We start from the raw sequence: 18,944 nt of genomic DNA on the forward strand, positions 1-18,944 counted from the left end.
TCTTATTCTGAATTCTTAACTTAATATTGTATTCCTGTTACCCCACGAGATTTTGCTATAGTGATGGATGCCATCCCCAGTGGAGCTATTGCACTTTTGAAAAACTCAGGTGACTCTTTACTTTCTTCTACCTCTTGGATACATCCTTGTGAAACGGCAATAGGGAAGATCTGTTTTTTATCTAGTCCCTTTCTTAGGAATAGAAAGATTAGACAACTTTTTCAGAATGATATTATTACTGTCCCTGCTATAATATCATATTGGAACAATTGCTTTAATAATATTCCTTGGAAGGAAGTGTGGTCTCTATCCAACAAATATTTAATCACTAATAAGGTTAAAGAGGTATCATTCAAGTTGTTACATCGATTTTACCCAGTCAATCTTTTTATTAAAAAAATGTTTCCTGAATTGGATCCTCTATGCTCCTTCTGTGGAGTGGAAGACGAGTCTGTACCTCACCTTTTTTGGGACTGTGTTCATGTAGCTACTTTTTGGAAGAAATTTGTGCGTACTTCTTTGTTAGTCAATTTCTCTTTGGAGTTTAAAGATGTCTTATTTGGTTGTTATAACTCTGATAAAAATTTAAAAGACAAGTATTTTCTTGTAAATTTATTTATGTTTCTAGCCAAGTTTTTTGTACACAAGTGTAAATTTTTATCTGTCAGACCTCTTTTTATTATTTTCTGCAATGACCTGAACTCTTATTTGGGTACTATCTCTTCTTCCAACAATGCCAAAGCTTTAAAGTCAGTTACATTGTGCTCAAAGTATAATATTTATTCTTTTCTATAATGAAAGCCCAAGGATCTCAAGGCACTTTTATATTTTGATCTTATTTTAAATCTTATTTTTCCCCTGGCTTAATTTTATGTTATATTATTGTTTTTGTTATTTTATTTATTTATTTTGTATTATTACTTTATCCTTTTACTTATTTTTTGTTTTGTTGTGTCTATTTTAATTGTTTTTTCATTGTACTCGTTCTTTATCTACTGTTTATAATTGTTTTTGTTGTTGAATTTGTAATTGCTGCTATGCTTCTTCAATAAAAAAAAAAAAAAAAAATGCCGCGTTCCAGACGAAGCCGGAGGTTGAAACATCCCAGTTTAAATGTCAATCACACGATACATTTTCATGTCATTAAACTTTTGTGTTCTTGTGCCAATTATGACAAAACAGGTACTGAATATTTTAACGTTCTTTTAAAATTAGTTTTAAAATCTGCTCCGAGTTCAGAGGTCAGATATCCGACTTCGTTTGCCGTTCCAGACGTTTACTTTAGCATTTAAGGTGGGAAATATCCGATATCCGAGTTGTATGGAACGCAGCATAACTAAGAAAAGAAAAACAATTATTAATTTTTATCTGATTCATTCTTTCTTGTTTTATTTATTTATTGTTCAAGGTCTGCTTTTTATCAATAGTTATTTTTCAATATTTATTTGTGTCCAGATTAGTTTGATCTTAAATAAAAACAGGGAGCGTTTGGTGTCCAAAACGATATATTTCAAATCAAATGAAGAATATTAGTGTAAAATGGAAAAATACAAGGATTGAAAATATTTACTTATTATTCTTAAACATTCTAAAATGCAGAAATGTACAGAAGTTTTTACACAGAATATTATAATGGTAAAGGGCGCATTTGGCATTACACTACGCCATCTAGTGTCGTCATTTGTGAATTGCACGTGCTGGTGTGTACAAGTAGCCTGCGGAGCAGTCCGCTCGAACCATTCTGTCAATACAAGACTCGCTTGCGACACATTGCGCAGGAATAAAGCAAGAAGAGAGATCCACCAAACCGAGAAATTCACCTTATCCCATTGATGAGCCAAGGGATGGCTTTTACGACGCCTGCCGTTCAACTGCACTTTAAAACGTGTATTCTTCTACTTTTATGGGGTCTGTTAATCGAAGCTGCCCCAGCGCAAGGGAGCCTGTACATGTGGATTGATGCCAATCAAGCAAGAACATTAATTGGTAACATAATGCTCATTTATGTCTTAGGTATATTTTCTCAAAGCTCTTCTTAGGCGTTGAGAGGCTCAATGTTTTATCCAACAGGTTTTGATGAAGATATTTTAATAGTCTCTGAGGGCAAAATGGCTCCATTTACGCACGACTTCAGGAAAGCACAGCAGCGGATGCCAGCAATACCTGTCAATATCCACCACGTGAACTTCACCTGGCAAGCCACTGATCAGGTACTGTACAATTTTATTCTGCAAGATGCAACCCTTTGTCAAATTTTAAACATACTATTGTAGAAGAGTTTGCTTGATGTTTGATTGTGAATATTAGGGAGATATCAATGAATGATTAAGTACATTTTTAAAAGTGCATGTAAAAACCTTGTTATCATAATTTATATGAAAATACTTATTATAACATATATACATCCATTTAAAAGTCTAAAACTCACAATACTGAAAATAATTTATTCAATATATCTTAATAGAATTTTTTCTTAAATTTCCTTTAAATGTTTATCCAACTTGTATCGTAAAACGAATTGAAAGTTGGACAAATTCAGCCCCTGGTATTTTTCTTTACTTTCTAAAAACGGCATTTCTTTTTCTTGCGGTATTTTGCGTCTTGGTGTTGTAACGCCGCGCACCGCGGATCAAAGCGCGAGAGCGCCTCGTGAGCGCGCCTCCTCATGCATGTGCCAAACATCTGGCCAGTCATCAGTACACTGAAAACACGCGTGCCAGAGCCCGCGCTTTATTATAAAGTGGAAAGTTTCATTTGGAAATGCTTTGTTGCGTGGTTATTGCCGCTTGATGCTCGTTATGGTTTTGGCAGAAACAGTGGCAAACCCCAAAGTGCCCTTTCTCATCAGAAACTGCTTTAACAATACCATGTTTTATAGAAGTCTTCAAACAACTAAAAAAAAAGTTATAGTCATTGTGCCTATTTATTGGATTATATTTCAGTGTTTACTAACTAATAACATTTTAAGTAATGGCATATGAGAATGGCAACCATCACACACAATTACGTTTATTACATTTTGTTATAAAATAGCAAAATTTACTGCTTTGGTTTATCCTTACAAAAATTAACCACGGTATTTTGTAGTAACCATGTTTTTTTGGTAAATTGATTACCATTGGCACAACCATGGTACCACGTTCTATAGTAAAACCATTGGTAATTTTGTAAGGGTATTTACAATCTATATTTTTCCAAACTCATAAAAGAATTTTAAAAATGTTTATATAATGTCATCATGCTGAATATATTTTATAGTGTTCCAGTGTTCATAATGGGGGGGGGGGGGCTGGGGTGGTCCTGGACCTCCTAAGCATTGCTGGTTTTTATTAAAATTAATTGTGGCACTGCCACAAAGAGATACGGTTCATTAATTGTCTCAATTATTATTATTATTATTATAATTATAAATCCATTTTGATTGTCACTTGAATGCACCATTGCAAAATTTGCACATCTGAATATCTAAATGCGAGACAATTATGTTTTTTTGGAACAAATGTAAAGGAATCCACGATCCATCTATGCGCACCATGATCATAATCTGTGAAGAGCATGTTGACTTGACGAAAGAGATGCAAGAAGAAAATTTTAAATAGCAAGAGACGGGATGGGGAGAAAAAGAGAGGGCCCGCTCTGTCCTGGCCCCAGTTAGCGTTCACTTCAAAGACAGCCGCTGAGGGTTTAGAACAAAGGTCCCCGACATAAAAGCCCGCCGGCGAGAGTTATCTATGTTGGTTATTGCCATTCAGCTATAGGATTAGCTAAGCTCTCCACACAGCTTGTGTACTTTTCCCTTCATCAAACGCTGCCCAGCTTTTACACCAGAAAAAGAGGGAGAGAGAGAAAAAGAGCCGTCCGCCTTGCTTTCATCTCCTTTTGGGGTGGTTTTTTGTGTGTGCTGCTGTGTGTTTTGCCATCTCATCATGGCTGTCCTCACAAATGTGTAATTCCCAAAAGGTTGAGGTCATTAGAAAGTGAAGCCGTGCTTCTTTTGGTGGGAAATTGATTGCCATGGAAACTTAAAGGAGCAGTTCTCCCTGAAATTATAAATTCGGTAGTCAACTGTCGACCCATGTGACTTTTCGACTTGTTATTTTCCTCTGTGGCACACAAAAGGGTTTTTTAATAGCAGAATGCTCTTTTTCACAGAATGAACGTGAATGGTGGTGATCACAGCAGCTTAGACATTTTATTAAACACCAAAAAAATCAGTTTGAACGCCTTACAGATATAATGTTAAGAATTGTATTGCATAACCTCACCCTGGTAAAAGAAAGTGCACTAAAATACACTTTATTTAAGTACACTTATTTTACTCACTAATTTTGTTTACGAAAAATGTGTCTTTAGTACTTCTTAATAACATCTAAGTGTACTCAACTGTGTTATTTTGAGCACCATTTATTTCAATACACTAAAAGTTTATATTAATTCAAATCAATTTTATTTATATTGCACTTTTTAAATTGTTAAATTGTTCCAAAGCAGCTTTACATTGATGAAAACAAGAGAAAACTGAAAAATCATAGGACAACTAAGTACCAAAGTACAGCAGCTAAGATTAAACCGTACTAGTAAGTGGAGTAATAATGTAACGTATATGTAAAGTAATGTAGTCAGCTGACTCCCAAAGGGTTGAAAAAACTCCTAGGAGAAAACCCTGTGGGCAAAAGGTCCTTAGGAGCAAAAAAAAAAAAACCTTGAAAGAGAGCCAACATAGCTAAGAAAATATAATATGCAATTTTATAGGAATTAAAATATTATATTTTTTATTTAAAGTTAAAGGAAGCTGTTGGTTGTCGCTGGGAGATCTATTAGGGAAAAAAATATTTATTTAGAATTTTAAAATTAGCTTATTAGCTTAACTATTACTGGTATTTAATATACTTTAATTAAGTGCACTTAAGTACTAATGAAGTAGAAATTTGTATATTTGTAGTGTATACTGTTTATACTTTTAAATATCAATGTATTACAATAGTGCTGGTATTTTTCAGGACATTCAACTTGAAGTTCATCTCTTTGTATTTGTTTGTGTGTTTTTCAGGCTGAATACTTCTATGAGTTTCAGACTCTGCGTTCATTGGATAAAGATATTATGGATGACCCTACTGTCAACGTCCCACTCCTAGGCACAGTGCCGCAAAAAGCTTCTGGTCCGCTTTCATTCTTTCATTTTGTTCATTTATGCTGTAATTCAAAAGGTTATGGTCATTTTTTTTGTAACGTGCCAATTCGCAGTCTTAATTGGTAAATGGTACCCTTAATGTTACATACTTAAATAATGGGTCAAAAATGGATGAACCCGACCTGTTGGATTGCAGTTTAACTCATGCTGGGTTGTTTTAAACAATTGTTGGGTCAAATATACAAATTGTCTGGGTTAAAGAATACAACGCTTATGTTTGTCCCTTTTTGACCCAACGCTAGGTGTATAGACCGTTTCAGCAGTAACAACATAAACAAGCGGCTGTCGCGGACCGCACGTAACTTCCGGTAAACTCCGCTAAGAATAAATAACAACAAAGTTCTTTAAACGTAGTTTATTTATATAACAAGCAAAAAAACAACACATAAATTACCTAGGAAACCAAAACATTTGTTATTTTCGATGAGTCATTTGTTCAAGAGATCAGTTTAGCAACTAGTCAGACCATTAAAAAAACGAAACCGGAAGCAAGGTTCGGATCCAGACGTGCATCCGATGAAACCGTCTATAAATACCCACTATGTTATGCTAAACTAAAGGGTTTTTTCAGGTAGACTTTTGAAAATTTCTAGTCAGACATTTACAATATGAATATGTTTTTATCTTAACCCATGACACTTAAGAAGAACTGTGTTGCTTAGCTCACAGTTAGTTCACCAAATTGGTTTTGTTTACTCAGTGGTCCAGGTGGGCTTCCCATGCCAAGGGGATCAGGATGGTGTTGCAGCATTTGAGGTGACCATCCTGGTCATGGATGCTGGGGGAAACATCATTCTGAGGACACCACACAATGCAATTTTCTTCAAGACCTGCCAGAGAGGTGAGATTTTAAACTTTGTATTAGTTGAGAGGTTAAAGGTCAAATTATTTGTTGCTGAACATTTATATGGATATACATATGTAGCAGCAAACTTGTATGAGCTATGCAAAACCTGAAACAAGATAACACAGGTTAACTGTCAGGAAAAATGGTCAATGTTCCCCATGGTCAAAGCTGTCACTGGGGCAGTCCACTTTAAAATGGTCCTAATATGTACAATTTAGGTATAGATGTATACACTCACCTAAAGGATTATTGGGAACACCTGTTCAATTTCTCATTAATGCAATGGTGTGGGGGATGTTTTCTTGGCACACTTTAGGCCCCCATTGGGCATCGTTTAAATGCCACGGCCTACCTGAGCATTGTTTCTGACCATGTCCATCCCTTTGTGACCACCATGTATGTACTCGTCCTCTGATGGCTACTTCCAGCAGGATAATGCACCATGTCACAAAGCTCGAATCATTTCAAATTGAACATGACAATGAGTTCACTGTACTAAAATGGCCCCCACAGTCACCAGATCTCAACCTAATAGAGCATCTTTGGGATGTGGTGGCACGGGAGCTTTGTCCCCTGGATGTGCATCCCACAAATCTCCATCAACTGCAAGATGCTATCCTATCAATATGAGCCAACATTTCTAAAGAATGCTTTCAGGACCTTGTTGAATCAATGCCATGTAGAAATAAGGCAGTTTAGTATGGTGTTCCTAATAATCCTTTAGGTGAGTGTACATGAGTAACAATAACATATGGTACGTAGAAAATAATGGTTTTTGAACCTCAAACGGCGTAAACACATTGCATTACACCAAATACACAAAATAATGTACATCATGATCACAAACTTAAGGGATCTTCTGCAAATGAAAATGTTTCCTCATCTCTTTTCTATCTGAGGACAACATTACATAGTTGGCGAGAGAGAGGGGCGATCATGGTATGGTTGACTCTCAACCTCACCCACAAAGCCATCGTTGGCTCATGAGGTCATGTGAATTCTGCCAGCTGCAGCCCTTTGGAATGAGCGTGTTATGTTTTTCTGTGATCCCCCACCCCCTTCTCACACACACTAACCTCACGGTGTTGCATTCCCCTACACACCCTTTTCCACCCTTCTCCATTTCGGCGCGGAGACTTCCAAGATCAAATGGTCCATCTGTGTGAAGTCACCCCGTAGGGAGGAAGCAAAGTGTTTCCTAGTGACAGCTGACGGTCCCTTAATGACTCGTACCCGCAAGTTTTTTTTTTTAAACACGCCTGGCTGCTTAAATTTCTCCCAGAGAAGAGAACGCAGACGACATGGCTAATAAATACCTCACCCAAAAATGAAGAAAACCCACCTACTTTGCGTTTAAAATACGTCTAATTGGCGTCCAAACGCAGCCCAGACGTCTAGGCTAAAACAAGGCAAAGTGAATTTATGTTATTATTTACCAAACATATCAACATCGACACGAGTTCTCATTGTACATTCATAAAATCTTTAGGAGAAACAATGATTTGTAAATGAATCATTGCAATGAATCAGTCTAGTTTACAAAACCCATCCAACTGATTCATTCAACATCTTAATTTGTAGATCAACAATTATAAGAGTAAAAGTCTTCCTAAAACATCTTCTTGCATGTTGCATTGAGTAAATCATAACTACACTACACTTGCTGTACAGTATTTGCAAAAGTATGGGGTTGCAGAGTGGTTGACATGGTGGTTTCACCTCAAAGCTTTTGAGTTTGTTTAGTCTCTGTTTAGAGTATATGCTGGGGTAATTTCTTTAGAAGCAAACGCTAATATTGAATTTGCTTGTCCTAAAATTTGCTGTCCTTGAAGTGGTGCAGGAAGTTTGGTGAAGATAAAAAAAGAAAAAATTCTCACCAACCATGTCTTCTCTCCTCATTGTATCGTTTGAAGCAAAGTGTCCTGGCGGTTGTCGCAACGGAGGCTTCTGCAATGAGAGGCAAGTGTGCGAGTGTCAGGATGGTTTTTATGGCGTGCACTGCGAGAAAGGTAAATATTTATATACTGAGTTACTGAGAGTATATGAAGAGTTCACATGCAAAACCCTCTAATTGCGTCTGACATGTTTTCTTGTAAATAAGCATTTTTTTTATTAGGCTCTTATGTTTTGGTTCAGTAATTTTACTTTAATGGCAAAGAATAGGTTAATAGTCAGTAATTGAAATGTCTTCACAAATGTAGTTAATTTCATTGGTATTACATTTTTTTTTTTTTTTTCGCTGCAAAATCCTCTAAGTACACGCATACCTTTCTGAATAAAGGTAAAAGTAGGGTTGGGCATCGTTTCAAATTTTTTGCTTATCAGATTTTATTCCTAACGCCGCTTGGTTTTGATTCCAAAGGGGTGAAACGCAATAAAAGTCAAGCCTTTATAGATCAAAAATAGTACTTTTGTGCCATTACTTACAGCTGAACAAAAAAAAAAGATTTTTGGTATTCAAGGGGACGGTCCTGCACACTGTGCAGATGACGTGAAAATTATGTGACCGTGCGGTCCGGAATTGTTAAGTGGAATTGAAATAGTTATTTTTATTTTTATTTATGTTAATTGTTATTTTAATTGTTATTTGTGATTCTCTTCTTATGAATCCGATTCAAGAATTGAAATTCGATTCGTAAAAAACTTAAAAATGTGGTCAATATTCTATTATACTCGGTAAACCTACTTTAACCAGGTAAAAATCTTGCAACTGGAAAATTTAAATCCGACTATATATATATACGCCAGTCCTTCCTGTTCACTTATTTGTTTCTCTTTTTTATTATTATTTTTTAAACCAATGTCGCTTGGTTTTGGGGTTAGATTTGGGATTTGCTTTAGTATTTCATTAAATTTCTCCATGTTTTTGTCTATTGTTAAACATATGGATTGAGGGTTGACAATGGTGGAAGTTGGGGTTAGGATGTTTTTTTAATGTAACAAAAAGTTTTTTTGACCCCAAACCCAAGCGACAATGGTAAAAGAAAGAAAAACCAATACATTAAATGAAAAGATGCGGCGCATATAAGTGAAAGGGAAGGACTGGATCATATGCACGCAAAATTTGAATTTATTGCACGACTTACACACTGCATGCTTTTTATACGTATTTCATGAGGCTGTTCATCCAATTCTTCTTCTTCGTGCCTTTTAATGGATTTGCCAACAAAGCCTGGATTAGGTGAATTTGAAGCAAAAGTATTTGATGAAGATATAATACATGCCGTAAGCAATATCATTATCTAATTTTTACAGATGTGGTGTTTAGCGGCTTTTGCATCAGAGCTCTTTATATGTGAAATGCTTAAGACTACTGTGCTGTAAATGTGTGAACCTCACACATTTTTTATCCCATATATTTTTATACACTGGACTTTAGATCAACGCTTTGGCCTTTTTGGATCTCCAGAAATCCCAAAGCATACCTGCAACAACAAATCTCTATTAAAGGTGACATAGAATGGTTGAACGGGGTATTTATCCTTGTTCTGTGATGTGACATGTAGACAAAAAAAATTTTAGTTTGGGTCTGTAATGCCTTAGAAGCTTCCTAAAAACCTCTCTCAGATAGCTCTATTAGGGTGGAGATTTTAAACAAGTGGTTTTGCACCTATTTGGCTCCCCCTACTGGCTTAACTTACAATCTCATTACTGATTGGCTGACTTTGCTGCCACTCAAAAAATGTAGCCAATTATTTTAAAGTGGAGGGGGAGTGAGATGCCTGTGATGTCATAAGCATCAGTTTTTCAGATTGGGCTGTTTTCTGGCTGACATTTCTAAAAGAGGAATTTCTATGAGACTGAGATGTTTAGCATGTTTAGCACTTTTTGTATGTTCATGAATGCGGGTAGACTGCCATTATTCAACAAAGACAAGGTAAAAATGGTTTTTCATTCTCTGTCCCCTTTAACAGCAGATGTAGAGCATCCAGAGCTTTGTTGTAAAATGTAAATGTATTCTGCAAAACAGAAACTTCCTTTGAAAAGACAAACTATGAGCGTGTGTAGTTTATTATGATGATGATTATACTCAACCTCAGGGCATCCCAAAATGCCTTGCGCAAATTACAAAGCATGGTTAAGCCTGCTATGTAGTAGTTTAGATGAGAGAATGGTAAATTGAGAAAAACGAAAAAGAATTACCCAGCAGGTTCAGAGGCACAAACATCTGTTTTTCATCTATTTACAACTTTAAAGAGCGGTTTACCGAAAAACACTTCTATTCGATGCTAAAAATGTTTTCAATATCCTCTCTGTAGCTGCTGTGTTTTTACCTAACCACTTCCCCAAAACACCTTTCATCCAACACAGCTTCTGGCTGATTGGTTTTGGCCAACGTCGCTGCCAAAACCACCAGGTTTTGTGCGGTGCGTATCAAAAACTTTTTGACAAAAATATCCTTCCCTCTGTAGCTGTAAGAAGTTTTTACTTTTAACTTACGAGTATGGACTTAACTACTGATGTGTACAAAGCACATCATTAGGAATATTAGATAAACACTTTAAACTAACAAACCCACTGACTGCAGCAATAACTGGAATTGGTTTCTTCTCTCTTTTAAGCTCTGTGCTCGCCCAGATGTCTGAATGGTGGTCTGTGTATGAGTCCGGGTGTGTGTATATGTCCTCCAGGTTACCATGGACCCAGCTGTGAGAGAGGTTTGTTTCGGAGAAGCCACTGAATTCATTTGAATACATCAATGCGTAAATGGTGTTCAACAACGATATTGTATTTCTCATTAAGTCTTTAAGGATATAATTGAAACATAATCTGGACTTGTAAGATAAGCGAACTTAAATATCTAAGTGCAATTTATCATAAGATAAAACAGGGTTGTCGTCGGTGGGGGGACTGCTGAGTTCCTCTTTCTCATTGGGCCCCAGAGATGGAGGCCCCTCTATAAAAATTAAGGGACAGCCTTGACAAGACGTAAACAAAACCATAAACCAATACTCAATAGGCACAATTTGGGAGCTCCTGTATAGCCCATTGCGTTAGTTTCGGATCATGGGTTCGAACCAAAGGAACGCACATACTAATAAAAAATGTATACCTTGTAAGTCGCTTTGGATAAAAGTATCTGCCTAAACATAGAGGCTGTTTACACTTGGCATTAACATGCGTTTTCGTTGATCGGATCACAAGTGGAAGACGTAAATGCCAGGTGTAAACGGTGTTCAAAACGTTTTGAACGCGTCCACTTTCGACCACTTTCAACCACATCCAGAGGTAGTCGAAACCACTTGCGATCGGATCGCTTTGGAGTTGCGGAACGCATATGTGGTTGAATGTGTTCGAACAGCCACACGCGACCGCCTTATCTCCGCCCATTTATCTAATCTGAGGTATTAAACACAAGTTTTACGTCTTTTTTTGACTTCAGGCGTGAACATACGGTGAACAGCGCTATTTTTAGCCTTTCATTGATAAAACTTCTGTGGGTGTTCTCCGTAGTTTCGTTTTGAAAGCTTGAAAGTTGCGCGATCCTATTTCATCAATTGCGTTGAAAATTTAGAGAAAGCTCCAACATATAAACGTACAAAACACTATGCAGCATGTATACTTGCTAAACAAGCAGTGGACTCCGACATAATATTAGTTTGCGTCCATATAAACTCATCATTACTACCGCTCGCGTTTGAATGACAGCAGAGAGACTCGCCCACTGTCTCACAGACCACCCCCTTACAGTATTCAGGACAGATGCGGTCAGTGGACAAAAGAGACGGATTTAAATACCAGGTGTAAACGTAATGTGTCTCTCTCGTCCACTTGTGATCCGATCGATGAAACCACATCTTAATACCAAGTGTAAACAGCCCCATAGATCTAGCATGCAGTTCTAAGCGTGACGAAAAAAATAATTATAAAATACACTACCGAACCAGATTATTATTATTATTTTCAACATGATCTCACAAAGTTCCGTGGTATAGTCACCGAATATTTTGGTCATTTATCCGTGTCATTGTCACGGATCTCTGCATTTTTCCATGTCCGTACCACGGACTTTCTCTTCCGTGTCAGTTTCACGTATTGGTTACTCAATTGTTTTTCCTATTTTAAAAAAAAATTTGCGTGGGTTTGGAGTTAGATTTGGGGTTTGGGTTAAGATGTCACTTTAACTATTGGTTTATACTATTTTTTCTGGATTTTTTAACAATTGTCGCCTGACGTTAGGGTTAGAGTTAAGTTTGGGTTAGGATGTCATTTTATGTTATGAAAGTCGTTCTAACTCCAAACCCACACGAAAATGGAAAGAAAATAGGAAAAACAATTGAGTAACCAATGCGTGAAACTAACACGGAAAAGAAAGTCTGTGGTACGGAAACGGAAAAATGCAAAGATCCAGTACGACGAAATGGATAAATTAGCAAAATTTTCTGTGACTATAACACGGAAATTAGTGAGATCAGGTTGGTTATTTGTAGCTACACTGTCAATAAAATGCAGCATGAAGTTCATCAATTCATAAAACTGTTTTAAGTTTTGACCTGTGATAAGTTGACATAACTTAAAAACTTAATTTGTTAAGTTAAAATAACATGTTAATTTAACAAAAAATTGTCAATTTTTTTACTGTGTAGTGACAATTTTGTTGACGCTGTCTGCTTTGTGTCACATTAACAGCAAACTGCAGCACCACCTGTTTAAACGGAGGAACGTGTTTTCATCCCGGGAAATGCATCTGCGCCGCTGGCTTTGAAGGAAGCCGCTGTGATCTCAGTGAGTTAAGCAACATGTTTTTGCATCCACACTGACCAAATTATGACAAAGTCCCTTTAGGGAACCCTGACAGCAATAAACTCCGGGACAGATCCGCAACGGATCCAGACCGGAGCTGCCGACTTCGGAGCAGACCTGGTACGGAAGGCATGCCACTAGGCAGCCATGTTTGCAACACCTCCGGGTGGTTATTTTCATGTGAATTAAGCAACATAGTTCTGACATCAATTAAACCTGATATCAACAGTACCGTGACTTTTGTTTCTTAAGCTTAAGTTGTGCAAGTGCGCAATGTGCGCAAGTTGGCAAGCGCCTCACAGGACTCTGTACAGCTTCTTCCCCATTTATCGATCGGTTCTTGTAACTGGAAAGTGGGACTTGCCAAAGAGGACCTATTAAGCGCTGCATTGTCCCCTATTCATTGTAATAGCAGTGCCTAATCTTTTTATATCCAATATTTTTGACTATAGTCAGACTGACACACACAAGGCGAATAGCAAACTAAAATGTTTTGGTAAAACCAAACAAACGGTAAGAAGAGCACTATATAGTCTGATATAAATATACATTCAGTATACACTTAAAAGCAGTTTTAAAAAAACAAAAAACAAATAAAGTGTTTAAGAAAACATAAGATTTGTGAATGTTGACTCAGCGTAATTGCACAACATGGGTATTAACTCCTAATGTAGAGTATTAGCCAGCAATTACATCTATCATCCTTAAAAAGGAAAAGCCTGGGTTGTTGTTTTTTGGTGGTAATTGGCTCATTTCCACAAATTGCCCTTAGTGTGAACGTCCCGAGTGAAGTGTGTTCTCACAGCGGTGTTAAATGGGACGGCACTTACGTGGACAAACACAGGATGTAATGCAGTTGTGTTGTCACCCGAATCACTAGTAAGCATCTTTGAACTTATGAGCTGTGACGTTAAGTGTTCATGACTGTTATTGTAAGAGGAAATGGAAGGTTCTCTGGCTTTGAAAATGTCTAGTCGATAATTTTAATTAAAACTCATCTCTTAGCATGCAAACAGCATATGTAAGAGTTTTTGGTGTGATAATTTCTTCATGCCTCAAAATAGCTCGAATGTAACTCCCTCATTTAGTATTTACAGATCTATGTCCCCACAAATTAGGCCCCCACCACACAATCGCACTAGCTCCGACCATAGATATATATGTACATAGATGCCGCATGCGGCAGTTCCAGACACGAAGCTGCTAAGGCCGGTTTTTACAAATCAAACATTTTCCAGTTGTTTAACTATGTTATGCACGTGATGTAGAAAACCTGGGCAATTTTAATATCCAAATTTTATGGATAAATAAATTTGCACATGGTTTCAGTTAAAGTATATAAAAAGCTAGATTTTCACCATGGGGGGGGGGCGGTATTTTTGTTGTTTAAACTGCTTCCTAAATGCTATCTGTGAGTTTACCAGCCATTGGCTTTAAAGATCTCAGACTCTAAATCCTATGGACACTTTAAAGATTTAAAGCTTTAAGAAGGGATTAAGACGTGGCTTTATTAGTTCCGATGCTTGATATAAAAGGTAGGGAATACAAAAATATTTAAGTTACATTAATGTAACACTTTAATAGCATTGGGCCCTCTGATCCACAGAGGTATCGCATTCTCTATTAAAACATGCACAGACGTCTGGGGTCTCACCAAGGTCTCCCTCCTTGTGCATTTCCATGGGTATGAATTTCATTGATTCGTCAAGGAACAAAAAGCACACAGATATCCGGTTGATCAAATATACTGCCGTAAAACATCACAAAGTGTCCCCTTAATTTCTTATTGTACATTTACTACACTTTTATTGTCATCCTCTAGATCAGGGGTCTCCAACCTTTTTGTGAGCTATCACAATGGATAAAACAATCTGGAGGGCCACTTTTTCATATAGTCTACTCAAAACTTTTTGTTTAACTTGTTGATTTGATTTGATTTTACTTGTTGATATGTTTTTTCGTTGTTTAAAATGTTAACATACATAAAAGAAGTCAAGCTAATATAAAAAATATGTATTAAACAATATTACAAATGATAAGATTAATAGAATGTGCTTTGGCGGGCACCTCACAGACTCTGCGGACACCATGTTGGAGACCATTGCTCTAGATCCTTGTTTACATTGGATATTACTGGAAAAAATATTACAATAATTATCAACTTGTCTTCTACAAGTTATGAACTTTGCTTTACTGTTTAAAAAAATGCTATAAATTCAAAAAAGAGCTGTAAATTTGTTTGATAAGATGATATTTGCTTTTGACACACAATTTCCACCAGATGTAGCCATCAAGCCAAATATTTAATTCATACAAAGAAATCAGAACATTTAAGTATACAAGTTGAGTCATAATAAATAAAGTGAAGTGACACAGGGAATAAGTATTGAACAGACTTTATTTAATACTTTGTAGAAAAGCCTTTGTTGGTGATTACAGCTTCTAGACTCTTCTTGTATGGAGAGACCGGTCGTCTGCATTGCTCAGGAGTGATTCTGGCCCATTATTCCACACAAATGGTCTTTAAATGGTCCCTAGCCCTACCCTTTCAAAAAGTACACTTTTGCTCCATAAGAGTTTATAATAGTACCTCGTAGGTACATATTGGTATCAAAGAGTGCATATTAGTACCTTAAAGGTACATAATGGTACCAGATATATCCTTAACTAAACGGGCACGTATTAGGACCTTTTTAAAGGGTACTGCCCTAATGACAGATATGGACCATTTTGACAAATTTTTCTGAGAGTAATTTGAAAATAAGGGTAGAAAAGTATAGTTTGCAATAGATTAAAAACACCATGAACACAATTAAGATACTAAAAATTTTAGTTTTTAAATTAGCAAATTAACACATCTGAAAGATTAAGAAAATGTTTGGATGACTCACACCACACTTTCTCTTTTTCCCAATCAAATACTTTCTAGAAATTAATGAGATTGTCGTTTATCTGCAGGTAAATGTCGGCAGCCCTGCAGAAATGGAGGCAAATGCACAGGGAGGAACAAATGCAAGTGCAGCAAGGGTTACCATGGAGATCTTTGCTCCAAAGGTGAGATTATCCCAATTTGGCAAAATCTTTGATTTACATCACAGGGTTGTTCAATGCTTTATTACCAACTTGGGTGTGCATTATTTTCGAATCTTCAACGGCATGTTGTCAATTATTCCAACATTTGCAGCATCAATCTTCTGCTCTTGCAAAATGCAAAAACACGACAAAACCAACCATTGGTGGTCGATTCCACCCTAAAATTTCCACTCGTCCTGCAGGCTTTATGAACGGCACGATACGTTTTAAAGACTAAACAGTATGTCTTTGTATGGCTGTATGTGTGTGTGCAGCTGTCTGCGAGCCCAGCTGCGGAGCACACGGGACCTGTGTTGAGCCCAACAGGTGCGAGTGCAGGGATGGTTGGCATGGACGTCATTGCAATAAGAGTAAGTAAGACAAGATCCCATAGCCCGTTTTCCCAAATCGCATATGCCAGTTGCCACCAAGAAATGGATTAGAAGTAATCTGATTTAATCCCATATACGCTCAAGAGCCCTTTGAACCCCAAAAGTGTTTCAGCCCAAGCTTAAAAGCACCTGGATCTACTGCTAAATCTTTTACCACACTAGTCACACATTTCATGGTAGTACTATGGTAATTTTGGAAGTACTATAATGGTATGTATTGAATGAACAGGGTATTATTTTTTATGTTTTCACAGTACTTTGGTGTAAGGCTTTACCATGGGTTATCACGATAATCATCTAGTACCATGAATGATAAAATCATTGTACCATGGTAGACCAAAAGACATTTTTTTAAACCCAAACCCATCCTGTTGGGTTGCAATTTAACCTATGCTGATGCAAAAAGGAGTATTTAACAGTTTAATATGAATATTTAATACTATAACTAATAAAAACCCCAACCCCTAAGCGATTCGTTTTGCAGCATCGTGCTGAAGTTCCTCCATCATTGTTTCCCCAGGATTTCGTGGACTAGTAGTTTCCAACAGCCAGCGGGTCTCTGGTTCCAAGCACAAGGCACAGCCTGCAGCCGCAAGGGACGTTGTGGTAGCACCCGACTCCAAGCATCCCTCAGACACCAACTATGTGGTTTAAGCCTCAAAATTTTGGCCGACGATGTCTGGCCACCCCCCTCCCATTCAACGTCGTCCTCCTCGGACCAAAGCTTTCATCTTCCACTTCCGATCCGACGTGACACTCCCGAACTGCTGCTTTTTCAGAGCGAGATGTTTTTGTAGCACGGTCACGGTGTCTTATTTTACCGCATTGGTTCCTTTGATATAATATCTTCCAGAGTTACCCTTCATTTAGCTTCTGTACTGCATTAACTAAGGGGAGTGAATCATTGGGTTGTTTGTATGGTCTGGTGAACGTCTGTGATGTGTGTGAGTAGCCCTGCGGTTTAGCTCCAAATGTGGCGGTGAATCACTTGTACATAACTTCTTTTGTGTGTGGATTCGGCTTTTCATAATTGCCATGTTTGTCCACTGCTCAAGGTTTATTACTTTGAATGACTTTTTTGTAAACATGTTGTTGTCGTCGCCTGTATTATTGTGGCTAACATTCTGTTCTTTTATTCAAATTGCATTTATTTTGGTGAGGTTTCCGTGTCTTTCTAAAATATGTATCTTATTTGTGTTGTGTAAAATTTTTATATATAGATTATATATAGAGAGATTATACATTAGTGTAGACCGCTTTCCAGTGTATATCCTTGAAGTTTTCGTTGTTATGTATATTAATGCACGTAAAGCTGCTTGTAGCCAAAGTCTTAATTTTTCATATGTGTGACTTAATGTATTACACAAATAAAATCTTCAGCTGTTTTCATTAAGCTTGTTTTTGTATTCCTTGTCACATTTACGTTTAGGAACAATTTACACATTTTCAAGATAACTGTGACATTATGCGCATGTGTTAATTGGTATAGGCATGCATATGTACAACCAAAACAACAATGGCGGCCTACAGGACTGTGTTGGTGCTGCAAAAGATACTGAGTTTATTAAAGGGATAGTTCGGCCAAAAACGCTATTAAACCCATGATTTACTCACCCCCAAGCTGTCCGAGTTGCATATGTCCATCGTTTTTCAGACAAACACATTTTCGGATATTTTAGAAAATATTTTAGATCTTTCTGTTGATTAAATGTAATTTTACGGGGTCCAGCAATAGTCCACGACCTTCAAGTCCAAAAAAAGTGCGTCCATCCTTCACAAATTAAATCCAAACGGCTCCAGGATGATAAACAAAGGTCTTCTGAGGGTAATCCGTGCGGTGTTGTTGTAGAAATATCCATATTTAAAATGTTATTAACGTAATTAACTACCTTCCGGTTTCGCCGCCATCTTAGAGTCATCCGCATTCAGGATGAGCGCTTACGCAGCATACAGCGGTTTCTCTGTTGCTGCTCTGTCCCCCGCCCTCCGAATTTGTCATACGTCACTAAGAAAAGTGCGTACACTACGCTAATACTCTCTCCTGAGTCTAAGATGGCGGCGAAACCGGAAGGTAGTTAATTACGTTAATAACATTTTAAATATGGATATTTCTACAACAACACCGCACGGATTACCCACAGAAGACCTTTGTTTATCATCCTGGAGCCGTTTGGATTTAATTTGTGAAGGATGGACGCACTTTTTTGGACTTGAAGGTCGTGGACTATTGCTGGACCCCGTAACATTACATTTAATCAACAGAAAGATCTAAAATATTTTCTAAAATATCCGAAAATGTGTTTGTCTGAAAAACAATGGACATATGCAACTCGGACAGCTTGGGGGTGAGTAAATCATGGGTTTAATATCGTTTTTGGCCGAACTATCCCTTTAACGCTTCTCTGGCAAAGTTTACACAATCTTGTCGCCTTGAGTCCAGGGTCACTTGAAGTAAAAACAACCTTTCGTCAAATGCATGATGCTTTCGCTGTTTTGGTTGTTTGTGTTTGCGATACTTCTTTACAAAGTAACATTGCCATCTAGTGGCCTGCCACTCATAATAAAGCGATTTTAGTTATTAGCACACATCCAGTAAAAGCGTATTGTGTACGTTAAACTTTTCACAAATGCAAAGAATATCCATTTTTAAGTTTTTACTACATTGTTGTCGTGTAAACATAGCTCCAAAGCGACGTAC

The 18,944-nt window shown here is 37.3% G+C and overlaps 1 protein-coding gene across 2 annotated transcripts; it reads left to right on the forward strand.

Annotated features, from left to right (window-relative positions):
* Nucleotides 1-1,130: 1,130 nt before the first annotated feature.
* Nucleotides 1,131-17,635, forward strand: wif1 (wnt inhibitory factor 1). Of its 2 annotated transcripts, XM_065285016.2 has the most exons (11): nt 1,131-1,986; nt 2,071-2,210; nt 5,051-5,159; nt 5,892-6,032; nt 7,952-8,047; nt 10,298-10,405; nt 10,601-10,696; nt 12,669-12,764; nt 15,741-15,836; nt 16,130-16,225; nt 16,767-17,635. In XM_065285016.2, the coding sequence occupies exons 1-11, from the start codon at nt 1,833-1,835 to the stop codon at nt 16,898-16,900; spliced, it is 1,266 nt and encodes a 421-aa protein (XP_065141088.2). In that variant the 5' UTR covers nt 1,131-1,832; the 3' UTR covers nt 16,901-17,635. The 2 variants fall into 2 exon arrangements, with proteins under 2 accessions (XP_065141088.2, XP_065141089.2); XM_065285017.2 differs by lacking the exon at nt 10,298-10,405 and having other exon boundaries at nt 1,577-1,986.
* The last annotated feature ends 1,309 nt before the right edge of the window (nt 17,636-18,944 follow it).

This window comes from Paramisgurnus dabryanus, chromosome 1, assembly GCF_030506205.2.
Source record: "Paramisgurnus dabryanus chromosome 1, PD_genome_1.1, whole genome shotgun sequence".
Taxonomy (NCBI): Eukaryota; Metazoa; Chordata; class Actinopteri; order Cypriniformes; family Cobitidae; genus Paramisgurnus; species Paramisgurnus dabryanus.